The following is a 16,413-nucleotide window of genomic DNA, read 5'->3' as shown; positions in this document are numbered from 1 at the left end:
TAGCGAAATTCATTTATTACCTAAAGACCTTCACGTACACTCACGCCGCAGTGGGATTCGAATCTTTAGCGTATTGATTGGAGAACATAGATATTACTATCCGCGATCAGCCAACAAATTTGACCGCTCCCCCTCCCCTCCCGAAAAAAAAATTCAGAACCACTTTTACGTCATTATTTTGACAATTGAAATTGGTCTGTCCTCGACTTCGTCATCATCTTTAGAATACTTCCCTCCAGAATATTCTTCCATTGCGGGTGGAGGACCTTGAAATAATTTGGTGATAATTTTTGCGATTGCTCAGTGGAATAACATATGTCGCAGCTTCAATCTCTTCCACTGATGAAAATCACAGGCCCTTCGTTTCTAGGATAAAGCAGAAGACGCTGAGAGAGGACCGAGGAGTATCTAAAATACCGCAGCATTAACGTTTCGGAGTACATTTCATTCTTTATTTCGTATTCTGGTTATCAGGTACAAAACGTGCATAGGCATAATATAACTAAATCGTTTTGGCATTAAGGGGGGGGGGGAACCTCCGTAGCTGTTGGTTTGGATGATGCTCTTGGGTGGAAAGACTTAGGTTCGAATCCCCTCTAGGACACGAAGAACCTCTATCATGGCTTCAAGTGAAGATGAGTTAGCCGGTCTCATACGGAGATTGAAGGTTTTCCCCTTCCCGGAAACTCGGGTTTATTATCCTGCAAAACAGACCAGAAGAACACATGCAATATACAGACAGAGAAGACTACGGGAAAAATAATTAATCACCCTGTTCTGTGGAATTGGGTTTAAGTAAAACAAGCAATGTCATAGATTTCAGTATGAAATGTGGAACGATTTATGAGTTTTTGTTTTTTGCATGCATTTCGAAACGTGAAAGGATCTTAAAGATTTTCCATTGCGCTTTTTAAACGGTTTAGATTACTTGCAAATAATGCTTAGAGGATGAAGTGATATTCCGATAAGTTTGATTTCCAGTTTGACACAACTGGCATGCAATCAACATCTGTCTTTATGATAAAGCTACAAGACACTGCATTATTATTTTTTTTTTTTTATGTTTACAACTTATGAAAGGTTATTACTAAACCTGTAGTACATTTGTACCGTGGGTGGTCTAAGGTTTTTTTTTTTTATGTTTACAACTTATGAAAGGTTATTACTAAACCTGTAGTACATTTGTACCGTGGGTGGTCTAAGGTTTTTTTTTTTTTTTTTCATTTTTGTCAATTTTTTATTTATTTTCACATGGTCCGGAAGCCCTGCTCTAGAGACCAAACATGGATTTTTTTTCAACCACCTCAGACTCCCAATAAGCGGAGCAGTGGTCTCACACCGGACAATGAAATTCATCTTCCACCTAAAGACGATCACAAACGCCCATACCCACGGCGGGATTCGAGCCTGCGACCTCTTGGTTGGAGAGCAGATACGCTAACCACCCGGCCGACAATATGCAATTATCAAACAATCCGATTACGATATAAAAATTATGATTTTTCGCTTTCGTGGGGAATACGTAGGGAATATATTGTAGTAAATGCAAAACAGAAATAAAAAGGTCAAGTTATTAGCTTAACTTATACAGAAGAGAGAGAGAAAAAAAACTATGACATAAAGAGAGATAAGCAAAACTTTATTTTTATGCAGCACCCTTGGATCAGAACATGTCTTTTGATTGCAGCTCTTAAAGAATTAATGAAATAATCATATATAGGTATTATTGCCTACCTTTGCCAATGACGATGGTGTGATGAAAATGATAGAATACTTATTAACAGATGGAACGTGGACAAAAGAATAATGTCAGTGATGAATGATGTGATATTAATGGTGAATACTTGTAAAATTTAAAAGTCGAAATATATTAAAGGATTAAAATCTAGAACTTTAAACCTGTGAAGGATGAAAAAAGACTAATAATGTAGGCCTCGGGAATAAAAATATAATAGTATATGATGAAAGATGAATTTGCTTTGCTTATCTCTTTATATCAAAGATTACAAAAGGAGTATCATGAACCATAAGTTCAGAGATAATAGTCCTCGTAATCTACGACCTCTTGATTGTGTGTATGCGCGCGCGCAAATATGATCTGTATGCATTCAGTTTATAAAAAATTTCCATATTTTTTATTTTTCGTACATCGATTCTACTCCGCGTTAGTTTGAAAGATAATGCCTCAATTATTCAATAAAAATAATTAAGGGGTGATCATCTTTTGTTTACTCGTAGCTTTCATATACATAATAGAATAATGAAAAAGTAATTGTAAATTATTTATTAATGTATTATTATTATTAAAAACAAATACGTAACTTTTGTTTCTTTCAGAATTGAGGATGATGAGATAATGCAAACAGTAGCCACGGATCCTAACTCACTGCAGGAAAAGAAATGTACCATTCAGTGATGAAATATTTGGGCTTATCATCCTTTCCATTACCCCGTCCATGTTGTCGCGTTAGGATATATGAGCTGGGTACAATAAATATATGTGTTCCTCTGGCATTCTTGTTAAAAGCAAATGAACTTTAATGCTTTTTTCTTTAACAAATATAGGTTATATAGGTTAAAAATGCATCCCCCCCCCAAAAAAAAGTTATGTCTTTATTGTAGCTTATCCTAGTTCACAACTGTTTGTATAAAAATCTCTGAAAGTGTAATATTTGCATCTCTTTATTTGTCAAGTATTTATGTATATTTCGATGTGATGAATTTTATATTTTATAGAATTTGTGTATAATTTGTTAGCTTTTACATTTTTATACTTCTTACAAGTTGATTTTAATCATTTTTGTTTTGTAAACAAACCAAAAATACTGTACTATTAACACAGATTTAATTCACCTGACGTGATCTCTCAAAGTGCGTGAATTCTGACGATAACAGAGATAGTGTTTGATTGTAAAACTATCAGTCTTTAACTGTATTATTCCAGAACGGATTACTTAGGGAAAGTAGCTTAAGTTGCTTCTTGTTTCATCCAAACCAAGATGGTTCACCAGTACTGTCAAGAGAACTATATAGCTCTATGATAACACTTTTAAAAATCGATAGAGAAAGAAAATTTTAAAATACATTACATTCCCGACAGTTGTAACTTTTTCAAAAAAACTTTTTTTTTTAGTATACCCATTTCATTCTTCATTATTTCTGCATAGAAAGTAGCATCCCAGATTTCTTATCATTGATAATCAGGCTGACAGTTCTCGTTTCTTGCTCCCTAATTAAGTTGGGTTGTAACTCCACTCGACCTCCAATTTCTTCCCGTTGCACGCGGGCGGTTCCTACTTCCTAATCTGAGTCCAGTAAGCAATTGACGACGGCCGTCAGTCTGACACGCTCCATCTAGTTTCGCTCCACCCATACCCACCCTAACAATCAAGCCCTGCTCCAGTAATCTCACACCTACGTTCAGGCGTTGGTCGTAATCAGCCTTTCGATAACAGAAATGAGAAGGTTAGTAATTACATAGTGGAACCTGACAATAACTTGGGGCCCACTATTAGTTCCCACATCTCTATGCTAGAGTGTATGGGTCAGTTTTCAAACGCGTCATCATTCTTTTCACTAAACAATTCTTCGTGAAATTTGAGTTTCGGCACGTGACTGCGGAAATAGCATTTACAGCAATATACTGTAAAACAAAGATATGAGGTAATTAATTTTAGCGAACATAGACATGGCTGCCCGTCCATTATGGTTATGGAATACATCAATTTGTCATACTAAACGAAATATCTATAATAAAATCATTAAAAACTAGTTTTTGCTACTGAATTTTTAGTAATGAGCAGAAGCTTATTTCGATTTCTTTTTTTCTTTTTTTTTTGGTTAAACGTAACTAGAAAAATATATACACGATGGCCCATAAGTCATGGAGAATGCCATAGAAAGTGCCCGTGTTTATGAAGCAACTTCATAAGTTTCTAACATCAGATTTTTTTTTTTTTTTTTATTAGTTATGAAAAACCACATCACCTAAATGCCTTCCATTTTCGGCTTCACGCAGAGACCCTTTCTACGGAATGTTCCATGACGTATGGGCAACACCTCAGAACCCTAACCTCTCGGTTGAAACTTTAGTAACAGTTATTTTTTTTTTTTTATCTCCCACCAATTTTTATTTCGACGACTTTTATACAGATCGTAGTTATGCATTTCCATGTGTTGCAACATCTCCCTCTTCCTTGTATTAATCTGCAGATATGTCAAGTGCGTATGTGTTATGTAGAAAAAATACACACTGACCCAACATTCTTGATAAATCATTCACTGCGTATCAGTTTCTCATTTCTTTTATAATGCTCATTTTTAAGACAATGAATGTCCATTGTGTAATAAAAATAACCGGATAAAAGCGTATTTGATATATTTACAAATATATATATTTAACATTAAAACGGAGATATTAATTTTCTACTCCTTACATCATGAAATTATTCATTCATGACTGTAATCAAAGTTGTTGAGAAATTGGAACCGCTATGCCCCAATTTATCCTTTTGACTGTTTAAATAATTTTTATGCATACGATTAACACAAAATTGTTAGGATAACCTGCACTTTGTTTACATATTTATCAATAACAAAATAAGCATTTTGAAATGCGTCTACCTTGCTCATGTTGATTACAGTATGTTATAATTCGATATTGTATACCCATTTCCATTAGCCATTGTATTTTCGATGGAAATTCAGATGAGTCGTAATTTAATGACCTTTATGTGCATTTTCAACTACCCTTCAATGTAAATGAAATTACATTATGGGTAGTTTCAACATGAATAAACATGTTAAATGATGTTTAGACCCTATACATTAATTTTTTCGTACCGTCCCTGAGAGCTTACTGTACTCATTGTTGCTGTCTGACTTGTTATTTTTATGCCAGCACTTTTGCATTTATTGTAAAGACATGAAAACAATTTTTGAAACGTTATTTAAATGTTACTTTATCGTTTGTGCATTTATAGTAAAAATACACTCAAAGAAAGTATGTGATGTAATGCATTTTTTTTTTTTTGATTCTCATCTGCCACATTACAAGTTCTGCCGTAATTAGCATTAGGATTACATTCGTATATAAAAAAGTCACTATTTCTTAATGCGGAATTAATTATAAATGTTTTGACATGTTTACAAAGTATTCTTTGCAGTTCCGTAGATCTGTTATTTTTAAATATACTGTTTCAGTAGCCCGATGCTTCTCTACTTACACTGCCTTGGAACGCTGGCATAGTGGTCGCTAACAGGTCCAGATATGGAATGAAATACAATATAATTATAAATATACGTGTTTGTGCGCATACGTGCTTGTGTTTAAGTGTAATAGAGATTCTGGAGTGCACTATTTCCGTCTTTAAATGCATATACAAAAGAAAGAAAAAACGTACATAGGTTTGCTTATAACAAGAAACTGTGTTCTGATTTGTTTTATGCGAAATAAAATGAATAAATCTCTGTTCAGAATGTAGTGGTAATGTTATGACCGATTTTATTGGGATTGCTTCTTTTTTTTTTTTTTTTTTTTTGGCGAAAGAAAAAAAAAAAAAACTTCAGTATACATAGGTCCAAGTTTAAAACAAAAGCAAAACCGGTAGTTTATTTCATTTCAGTCCGTAATGGAAATTGATCTAATGTTTTCGTTACATTCGCGTCTCTTTCCTACGTAGCATTATGTAAGATAAAATTAAAACCTAATTTTAAAAACAGCTTTTGTCATTTACATACCAAGATTTAGTTTTGTTTAGCAAATCCACCGAATTATTTGACATCATCAGAAATTCGTAGAGTTGGTATGCTTAAACACGTGTGTATTAATATTTAAAGATAAACTTAATTTTATTGGCACGATGAAAATGTTTCTAAGCAAATTTATATACTGTACTGTATATCGGATGCAGAAAAAGAATAGCCCTTGCTTAACAAAGTGGATACGTGTTTGTTGTTCCAGACCGGTTATCGTGAAGGTTTTTTACCCTTATGTAAGAAATAAATATTTCTGGTGTTTAATTTCGCGCGAGAACTTTTGCGTTCGTTTTCATATATCTTGCTTTATAAAGGAAGACGAGTATCATTACATTCACAATTGTCCTGCAGTCATTTGTTATAGAAAAGCCAGAAGGCTACTCTCGCACAGAAGTGAAATCAGTCTGAAGCCCTTCGCCTTGTTATTAACTGCTAGACAAGTTTCTTGCTTGCTACATCTGGCAGTTAAAAATGAGGGGGGGGGGGCGATACGGACGAGGTTTAAATTTAACGTTAATTTTTATATTTTATTCCTTGTGTGCAATACTAATAATACATTCATGATTTTAAAATGTAGTAAATATTGTATTTTTTAACTATTACCTAGATCGCTGCGTTATCTAAGTAACGCTAATTATCTGTTAACGTTGTTACTTAGAAGACGAAAGCTTTTTTATTTATCTTAAATATGTTATTTCCATGTTTCAAGTAGATTTAATGTGCAAATAAAAACGCCGAAAGCTTGACATGGAATTCAGATTTGTTTGACCCTTATTTTGTGTAAGAGTGTGTGTGTGTGTGTGTGTGGGTTCTTGCACAGAATACAAGTTAAGTAATTTCATGTTATGGCGAATGTATTGTAAAAAGTGATGTTTTGAAATGATATATCTAATGTTCCCGTTGTGTTTGTTTGTTTGTTTTTGGCCATATGTAATTCTTAGCAGTAATATTTAGTGTTGACGAAAGATTTGATAGAATTTTTGTATTCACTTCTGCTTTTCATTTTTTGTTAGTAACTGAACTGCACAAAGAAATCATGCATTTGTTTCAGTTTATATTTTAGAAAGATATCATTTAAGAATACAAGAAGGTTGTATAACGAATAGTTGAATGTGTATAGCAAATCAGAAGTGTACATGTACTGGTATGGATTGTTTAATCTGAGCGATGCCAGCAACCGACAATAAAGCAGGCGAACTAACAAACAATAAAGTTTCATATAGCTAATTTTGGAAATGGTTTATTATTTGTCTCGTTTTTTTTTTCCTTTTTTCAATGACATTGGGAAAAAAATCATGTCTTGCATGCCACAAAACACAACATAGTTAAAGGGCATAATACCAGGCCTTAGCTTTTAGTTGCTTCGGCAGTAATTTTAAACGCTCCAATCCAAATTACTTTCACAAAGGTATTTTCATATGATATGCCATATCAGTGGCATCCAGGCGCCCTGTCTGGAGGAGTGCAATACAAATGAACGACCAGAACTTCGACCTATGCGAGTTATGGGAAGAGCTTTGGCTTCAACATACCTCCAATCTTCAAATTCCCATTTCAAATCCAACATCTTGTCTGGAGGGCTTCTTCATGTATGGACCACTTTAAATCGGGTCATAAATCCGATTCTGGTCCAATACTCCAGACTGTGAATCACATTGTGCTTGAGTGCCCTATCTACTTATTCTCAGGCACTAAAGAGGACTTTTTTAAACTGACCCCCGAATTCCTGGAGTGGATCCGGGATTTAAAGGTTAAGCTTTGATCCCTGATTTTTAATATTTAATGATTTCAACCTATTGTGCCATTTTATAATTTTTGCAATTGTTTTTATGCTGTTTTATGTAATATCCTGAGACCTGTACATCATACGCTAAATAAAAATAAATAATAAGTGGCATCCTATTACCTAAAGATCAACTGTACACAACAATTATTAGCCGATGGAAGTATGCGGACTCCACCTCGACTAGAAACGCACAAGAAGATCTAGGAAGTTAGTACTAAGGACCAATGAGTGGTAACGAAATTGGAGGATTAACTAGGGGGGGGGGGGTTTCAGGTGAGTAGTAGGATACTACTTAAAGGACCACACAGTGTTTCTGCAGAAGGAAAAGTATGCCATCGACGATGCGTCAGTCTTGGCATCTTTACGGAAGCGAGTTAAAAACATAGAATGTCAGGATTATGTGACTATAGTATAACTAATAACTTTCAGTACGCTGAAAAAGTTGGACTTAAATATTAATGAAACAGAAGTTTTAAAACAACAACAAACGCCAGACAGAAATAAAAAAAATTTTTTACATACCTCGGAGCTGAAGGTGTGGGGGAATACTGTTTTCATATTGACTAATATATGGAAATAATCCAAAAGTAAAGTAATGATAGCCGTGTGATGTCCTTGCTATTATTGGGATCAGAGACATGAAAAAAAAATCTAAAAAGAAAGTACTTCGTTATCCTAAAATTTGACATGAAAAAAGAGTTGCGTTACGGAAGTGTCAGTTCAAAAAGTGTTGCGCGCGCACATACTCGTAGTAGGAGAACTTGTGATAAAGACTGTTTTAATACCTGCCGCTTAGACAGAAAAATCAAGTTAAAAAAAAAATTCTACATGTGCGGCAGGAAACCTTAGTTACCTGGTGAAGAATAATCTACACATAATCTACTGGTGACAGAATTAAAACTTAGACTGAAAGCTATGCTTAAGAAACATCAATAAAAAAAGGTTTGATTTAGAAAAATTAAAAAAACCCAGAGATACGAAGCAAATTGAGTCAAGATCTGAATCAAGAGCTAGCACTTATCAAGAATGATGGCATCATGAGGGTTGATAAATCATTAAAATCTGTCTTCATAGAGAAATGTACCAATACATTGTGTCCTCATAGAGCAGTAAAAAAGTAAGATTGGATAACTGACGAAATTCTTTCTCTCATGGATCAACGCAGATCATATAAAAATCATAGTCCAACAAAATATAAAGAGGTTCAGAAAATTATTAAACGCAAGATCAAAGCAGCAAAAGAAATCTGGATGAATGAAAAATGTAAAGAAATAGAAATTCTACATGAAAAGCACGACAATTTTAATCCACTCAAAAAGCTGAAAGAGACCTCAGGTATATTTAAGAAAAAACAATTCTGTATCCTTCGAACAAAAAGGAAGAAATAATATCCGAAAGGATGACAAAATACAAGAATGAGTGAAATATATAGAACTCTTTACTGATAACAGACAGAACCCAGAAAATACTTATGAACAAATGGAAGGTCCATGCATTCTAAGATCACAGGTAGAATGTTTACTAAACTCAGCTAAACATAGTAAAGCCTTAGGCCCGGATAGAATACCCGCAGAAATAGTAGTTATTAGAAGGTGACAACATTAATATATTAGTAAAGCTATTTAATAAGATATACGATACAGGAATAATCCCTCAAGACTGGTTACAGTTCGACACCTTCATCGTGCTACCTAAAAAAGAATGCGAAAACTTGTAATGACTATAGAATGAGATCAGCCTAATGAGTCATGTTCTCTAAATGTTTCTGAAAATAATTCAAAAAAGAATATACAGAAAATGTGAAGATACCATCAGTGATACCCAATTTGGCTTTAGAAACGGTTTGGGAACAAGAGAGGCTCTTTTCTGTTCTTAAATCTTATTCCAAAAATGTATTGATCAAAACAAGATAATATTCATTTGCTTCATCGACTTCGAGAAAGCATTTGACAAAGTCCAACATGCTAAAATGATTGCACTATTAAAAAGAATTGGATTAGATGGTAAAGACATCAGGATCATTGAAAACTTATATTGGAACCAAAAGGCATCTGTTCAAGTTGATGTCATTATTAAAGACTCCATTAACATCAAACGAGGAGTAAGGCAAGGATGTGTGCTGTCACCTCTTCTTTTTAACACATACTCAGAAGCCATATTTCAAAAAGTCTTGAAAGGAAGGGATTAATGTAAATGGTGAAATCATCAGTAACATCCGATATGCTGAAGACACAGCTCTGCTGGCTGACAATATTCAGGATCTTCAGTGAATGAAGAGAGTGAAAAAAATTGGATTAAAAATAAATATCACCAAAACTAAATTCATGGTCATAAGCAAGAAACCAATTCTTAATTCAGCACTTTCTATAAATGGAGAACAAATAGAAAGAGGAGCAAAGTTTAAATATCTCGGATGCTGGTTAAATGAAAATTGCAACCCAGAAATGGGCATAAAAGTTACAATTGAAATGGCAAGAAAAAATTTTCTCTTGATGAAATCAACACCGTGTAACCGCAGTTTAAATTTAGAGCTTAGAGTATGCATGGTTAAATGCTATGCATGGTCTGTGCTGCTGTACGGTGCAGAAACTTGGTCCTTGAAGACAACAGCAATAAAAAGACTAAGTCTTTGAGATGTGGTTATACAGACGAATGTTAAAAATCCCATGGACAGCAAAAACGTCCAATCAGGAAGTACCGGAACAAATGGGGAAATCACTTGAACTATTAGATACCATAAAAAGAAGGAAAACTGCATATCTTGGTCACCTACTTCGTGATGAAAAATATAAGATACTTCAATTGATTATAAAAGGGAAGCTAAATGGAAGACGAAGAAAATCTTGGCTGGCAGACATCAGACAGTGGACTGGCATGAACTCTGAGGGACTGTTCAGAGTGGCTGAGGATCGCTCAAAATAAATGGCACTCAAAGAAGTAGAAGAATTACATAGTGTTTATTACATCCAATTAGGGCATATTATCAAGTAATGATGATATCTGAAATTTGAAGAATAAATTCTGAATGTGAAATTTTGAAAGTATCCTCTGTTGTAAGTGGCTGTGAACAACGTATCATGGTTTTCATTTTCTGTTTTCCAATCGATTTCAACTTTCAAAGTAGTAATTTTGCTTTTTTTTACTTAAAAAAAAAGCAAGTTTTCGTTATTAAATCCTAATTTTAATTGTTCGGTGAAATTGAACAATTAAAAACGTATCGATATGTACATCGATTATTTTCCCATCGTTTTATTCCTCTTCTTGTGTAGTTTTTCATCTATTGGCTAGTAACTAAAATCAGAAGTACAAGGCGGCATATAATGTCAGTAGTAACAATATAAGTAGCTGTTTCGTGGTCTGCATCCATTATAACGCGATTGGAAAAGTGTCCTATGCATTTTAAATAGGTCATTTCGTACGATGGAGGATGATGCGGGCGGACGGGCAAATTAAGCTCTCCAAATATGGGTCAGTATATTTCAGTAAGATTCCTAAAGACTAAATATCATAGTCAGTTATTTCGGACGAAATGAATTTACGGGTACAGATAACGAAATGCTAATAGTCGGTTATTCGATATACCTCCAGTATTTCAATACAAACGACAATCAAGATATCAACGTATGCATAAATTATATAAGTTTAAAGAACTAATAATGGAAAACGTGCTAAATTTATCGTTCGCGTTCCTACAAGGAATACGAACATTTACAAGGGCTTAGTAATATATAAAGCGAGCAACCAAACCTAAAGACGGTTATGTTAATAACACGAACGAATATAGAATTGTTTATTTTTCTGTTCCAAGTGCAGCTACATTTTATTTTATTTTATTAGAATGTAGGTAAACAATACTCAGGGTATATACAATATATTCCGAGTGAATGCCCATTTTAATATCATTCGTGCCTGAGAGTAATACCAACTCACCACACGATTAAACAAGTTCTTCCTACAACACACACACACGCCTACATGGCAATGATTTGTCTGTCTTGAGGCAATACCAGCATGGTGGCGAAAAAGTGGACGCATCGGCGTACACTGCGAGAAATGAATGTGTATTTCCAGAGGCAATACTTACATCTAGTAGTCGTCTGTTATTAATTCTCTGGTCCTTTCCTTGCGTTCTGGATTTTGTTAGAGTGCATGGAAAGCACTAAAGCTGGATGAACGACAATGCTCGAGCTATTGCTGAACATTTCATATAGAGAGGAGCTCGAGGCTACCACGTGGTGTAGAACACCCGTGTTTCTGGTAGGTCTTTAAACTTGAACGATCATACACTTTTGAATTGTCGTTTTGAGAAATGCGGGTGATTCATGACAAAGCAAACATCCTCTGCCCTGCTACTAAGCAATAAAGAGTACTTGGCCTGCTTAAAATATTCATATTCAAGAGTGGCAATAACAACAAAATAATATTTTATTTATCTTTTGGAAGTAAGTTTCTTCTGCGAAAATCAGATATGAGGTAGTTGAAATAGTCGAATTAAAAAATATTTTAAACTACCATTTTCATTACAAAAATGGTATCAAAATTTAACACATCAAGATTGAAAGTGTTTCATATAATCCATTTGTTTTTCCATTTCAAAAAAATTATTCTCGGACACATTTTCTGAAAACTGGAAAGTATGATAGCATGTTTGATGGCCAAAATGCACAAAATTTTGAAAACCTTGAACGCTTCTTTTATTATTTGTTAATACTTTCATTTCTTCCTTAAAAGTGGCAGCTATGCGTCCTTCGAAGGAGGTAATGACAGAGTATAGAGACTTTGCCTCTTAAATAGTTTAAAAATGCAATTACTCCACACTTAATACACTATACGATACGGTACAATATACCATAAATAGCCAAATTATATTTCCAGTGCAAATACATGTTAAAAGCGTGGACAGCCTAGACAAGAACGAACCTGGTTTAAGTGCAGAACATAATATGCGAGCATTCTACTTGCTTCTTTATCCGATTTGCGAATGAAAAACTAAAGTTTCGGGGATATAAACCCTCGCGTCTTAAAATGGATACATACTTAGGTCGTTCTAGCAAGAAGGTCAAATGTCGTCGCATCTGGGCTAAGGAGGCAATGTGTTATGTAAATCTAGTGGACTATTAGCAGATCATCTCCATTACGCTAGCGTTGTTATCATTGTAAGCAGCAAACCATTCAAATAAATTGATGTATAAGCCTCTTGGTGACAGCAATGAAATTAGTTGGTAACGTTCCTGTAACACCCAGAGAGGGCCGCGTTAGTAGCTGTATGAAACGAATCATGAACACTGGGAATGAAATAGGATTGCAATTTACACTGCAAGTTGAGAATAAAATTTCCGTCTGAACAGCTAATACTCTTGGATGCATCCAATGAGAGACCATACACTGCAGGTAGTTTGTATATAACAAGCAGCGGATTATATCATTTAAGGTCATTTGTACATTACGAAGTTGAGATTAGTGAGAAGACTTCAAGAACAAAACTAGGGTAATTTTGTGGTTTAAGAATTATTAATGAATGGGTAATATTATGAATTTCCTAGAAATAGTGTCTACTCTATCTTTAATAAAGAAGATGTGGTTATCAACTCGTTCTTAGCTTCGAAGTATATTGATAATTTTATCAAACTGTAGCATAGTAATCATTATAAGCATATGTGATCGAGAAATGCGCTTAACACTTTCGTTGCCAAGCTGAAAATTGGAATTTCGTATGGTGGCCAAATTTTTTTTTATTTTTTTATTTAGTTAGCGACGTCCACGCGATAACGCGTGATCGGCCGTTAGGTGAGCGCTCGCATCGCGCGATATCGCGTGATTGGCAATGAACGTGTTAACTAACGTCTGTAGCATTTCTGCTCTATATATTATATTCAGCTGTCATCCAGTCCGCAGCGATGGAAGACAAGCCCATACACAGCCAAGGTAAAAAGAAGTCCCCCCACCTCAGTGCTGTTTAAATTAACGGAGGTCATCAGCAGCCAACTAGTTTCGAAGAAGTTGAGGTTGCTCGACGCCGAGCAACCTTAACTTCTTCGAAATCCACTGCAGATCTCGTCTACATTACCCATCTCTGAATATGTGCTATAGAAAAAGGTTATTAAAAAAAAAAAAAAAAAAACGCTGCTGTTGCACTCCATATTTCCAACGGTATTTGATAGAGTTTGGTATCGCAGGTTTCTTGACAAGCTCAAACATCTTCATGGTTTGCCTTCCTCCCTTTGTAACCAGATTACCAGCTCTCTCTCTCTCTCTCTCTCTCGTATAATTTATTGAGTGTAATGTGCATCAAATCTTTTCATATTAATGCAGGTGTTCTTCGAGGCTGTGTTATTTCACCCACCTTCTTCCTCATATACTAACCCATATACTTTCATTAAATTCATAATATTCACAGCTTTGCTGATAGCACTCTCCACTCATCCTTCTCATACGACAAACCATGAAGTGTGAAAACGTCCCAACGTCCCAAGCTTCAAGGTCATCTATAATAAGTGCCCTTCTGCCTCCACCATTCTTCAATCGGAATAGCAACCTAGCCACATTCAATACTTCTATTGAATGTGGCTAGGTTGGCTCTTTTTTCCTCACTCACAAAACTGAGCTTAGTTTCCCCTTATCTTCGCCAATGCTCAACTTAACAGTTATCACGACTAGATCTCTCTTCTCAGACTGACTACTCCTAGCCTTTCCAGCCATAACAACATCACTTCTATAACATCAACTACCAAAACGCTTGACATCCTTCTTTCTCTCTATAAAATTACAATGTACAAATTCTATTCTCTCTCTCACACACTTCATCCAAATGGTCAGTTTCTGTGTCTGAAATTTCCCTGGATTCTGTTTAACAGAATTGGCATCTATCAGGCCCTCATTTCTGTTAAACCCACAATAACATTAGCAACTGCAACTGTTGGGTAGTAGTTTGTCTCATCCAAAAGACAAAACCATCGGGGTTCATTTCATCTATTCGAGTTCTGTGGAACAGCCCTGCCCATGAAGAATTCTCCAATGACTACAGCCTCCAGCTCGTTAAGAGGAATATCAACAAATAAGTTGCTCTTGACGCCAGCCCCCCCCCCCCACACACACACACAATATTTACATTCATGCCATGCAGCTTCTCGTATGCATAAAAGTGATTTTTGAGCATAAATATCAGAATATTTGTGAATGACTGACTTTAGGTGGCAAATGCTTTTTATTGCTGGATGAGACCACTATCCAACTCAATAGAGGGCTGAAATGGCTCAAAAAAGTTCCCTGGTTAGAGGGATAAAACAATTAATTAATCTGGAACCCCCTCTCTGAAGAGAGGGGGTTCCAGATTAACCAATTATTTGCCCACGATACTAGATATACGATATCTTTACAAACTTTCGTGTAGCAGTCAGCGCACACGTGCAGATATAAACAAAACGTGTTTGAGATAATTTGCTTCATAATTACTTATGAAGCTTTATTACTTACTGTATTAATTACTGCTCGAAAATTGTCGGTAATATCATCGACTGTCTGCGGTTGTGTACTAATTCTCCTAGCTGATATCGCTAGGTATGCTGTGCTGGTTTCATATCTGGCTTTGCACTGACCACAAAAAATGTTCAGATGGTATTTTCCTGAAACTGCGCATTTAAAAATCATTCCTTTTGCGTACAACATTATTATGTCACGAGATCAATATAAGACCTAGCAGTCAAGTTCAACCAGTGGACCTAATCCACATCACGAGAATCTATCTCCCGCCATTGTACTTCCTCCAATTTCATCTTTGCGAAAACGAAAACGCACTGAAGTATAAAAAAACATTTTCCATGCATCCATCCTTCAGACCCAAATTAGTCCATTAAACTAGAAAAGCGTGTAAAGTAATATCGCGTAATGCTCCACATGGCTCATTTTCGTTCCAGGTTCTGTGTGTGTGTGTTTCGATTCTTTCTGGCAGCTCACGAACCTTTCTTAAAAACGGAGTCTTCTGTGAAAATTCAGCTGTTATGCGTCGTGGAAGCATTTATAGAATTGCTTGCAGATATATATTAACGTCATCAAATAGTTTATCTGTGGTATGCAATAACGATCGTGACGAACAATCGTTAATTCTAATCAATCGCTAACTAGGCGTACCTAGTTTAATGTAAGTTCACGTCAACTTCTTTACTAGTCTTGAAAAAAAAAAAAAAACTGTACGACATTCAGAAAAGCAAATATAAATGAGCATAAAAGAGTAAAGTATTTTGGCCTTTCACCCTCGATTTCTTTAGACGTAAGCTCTGTACACAAATGAAAAATATTGAGGCACTGTTATGGGTGCCGTAATAGGCACAACATCATCGATGATAAATTCTGGAAACGAACAGCATGAAATAGTTCTTCGCTGGTATATAGAACAGTAGCTAAAGCGAATATACAGGAACAGACTGCTGTTCGTTTTATTTTTATTTCATTATTCTGCGTAAATAAATGAACATTATACACAATGTAACTGAACTCGTATGTACTGTATCTGTATACAAAGTAAATGCTTTGGGTTTCACTTTGAAAAACAAATTTTTTATAGAAAGCACTTAAAACAAACGTGTGCACAGAATGACAAGTACGCAGTAAAAAGCTTTTCTGAACGAGGCAATGATAACTATAACCGACGTTAAAACTCATATGAAGCAATTGAGGTAGCACAAATAGTATAGTTTCTCGCTAAATGCTGAACATAATGAGCTTAACAATGTCAAGCACTGTTAAAAACTAATCGAAAGGAAATGAATAATGCAAGAGAAGTATACCTTATGTTGCAACAGGAAAAGAAACTAGGTTTTCTGTATTACAGTATAAGCAATTTAATAAATTGTTAATCTCGTACCGTATGAAAT

At 35.1% G+C, this 16,413-nt stretch overlaps 1 protein-coding gene across 3 annotated transcripts in view; it reads left to right on the top strand.

Moving 5' to 3' along the window:
* The window catches only part of Ehbp1 (Eps15 homology domain containing protein-binding protein 1), a 462,410-nt gene extending 455,426 nt beyond the window's left edge, over positions 1-6,984 (top strand). For all 3 annotated transcript variants that reach the window (XM_090398822.1, XM_090398820.1, XM_090398821.1), the window contains one exon: positions 2,338-6,984. In XM_090398822.1, the coding sequence (XP_090254948.1) occupies positions 2,338-2,416 (79 nt within the window). In that variant the 3' untranslated portion in view covers positions 2,417-6,984. The remainder of the gene's footprint in view (positions 1-2,337) is intronic.
* Positions 6,985-16,413: the final 9,429 nt, after the last annotated feature.

Source organism: Typopeltis vanoorti, chromosome 10 (genome assembly GCF_054136105.1).
Source record: "Typopeltis vanoorti isolate ZY-2024b chromosome 10, IOZ_Tvanoo_1.0, whole genome shotgun sequence".
Lineage (NCBI taxonomy): Eukaryota > Metazoa > Arthropoda > Arachnida > Uropygi > Thelyphonidae > Typopeltis > Typopeltis vanoorti.
This window is presented reverse-complemented; position numbering and strand designations above follow the sequence as displayed.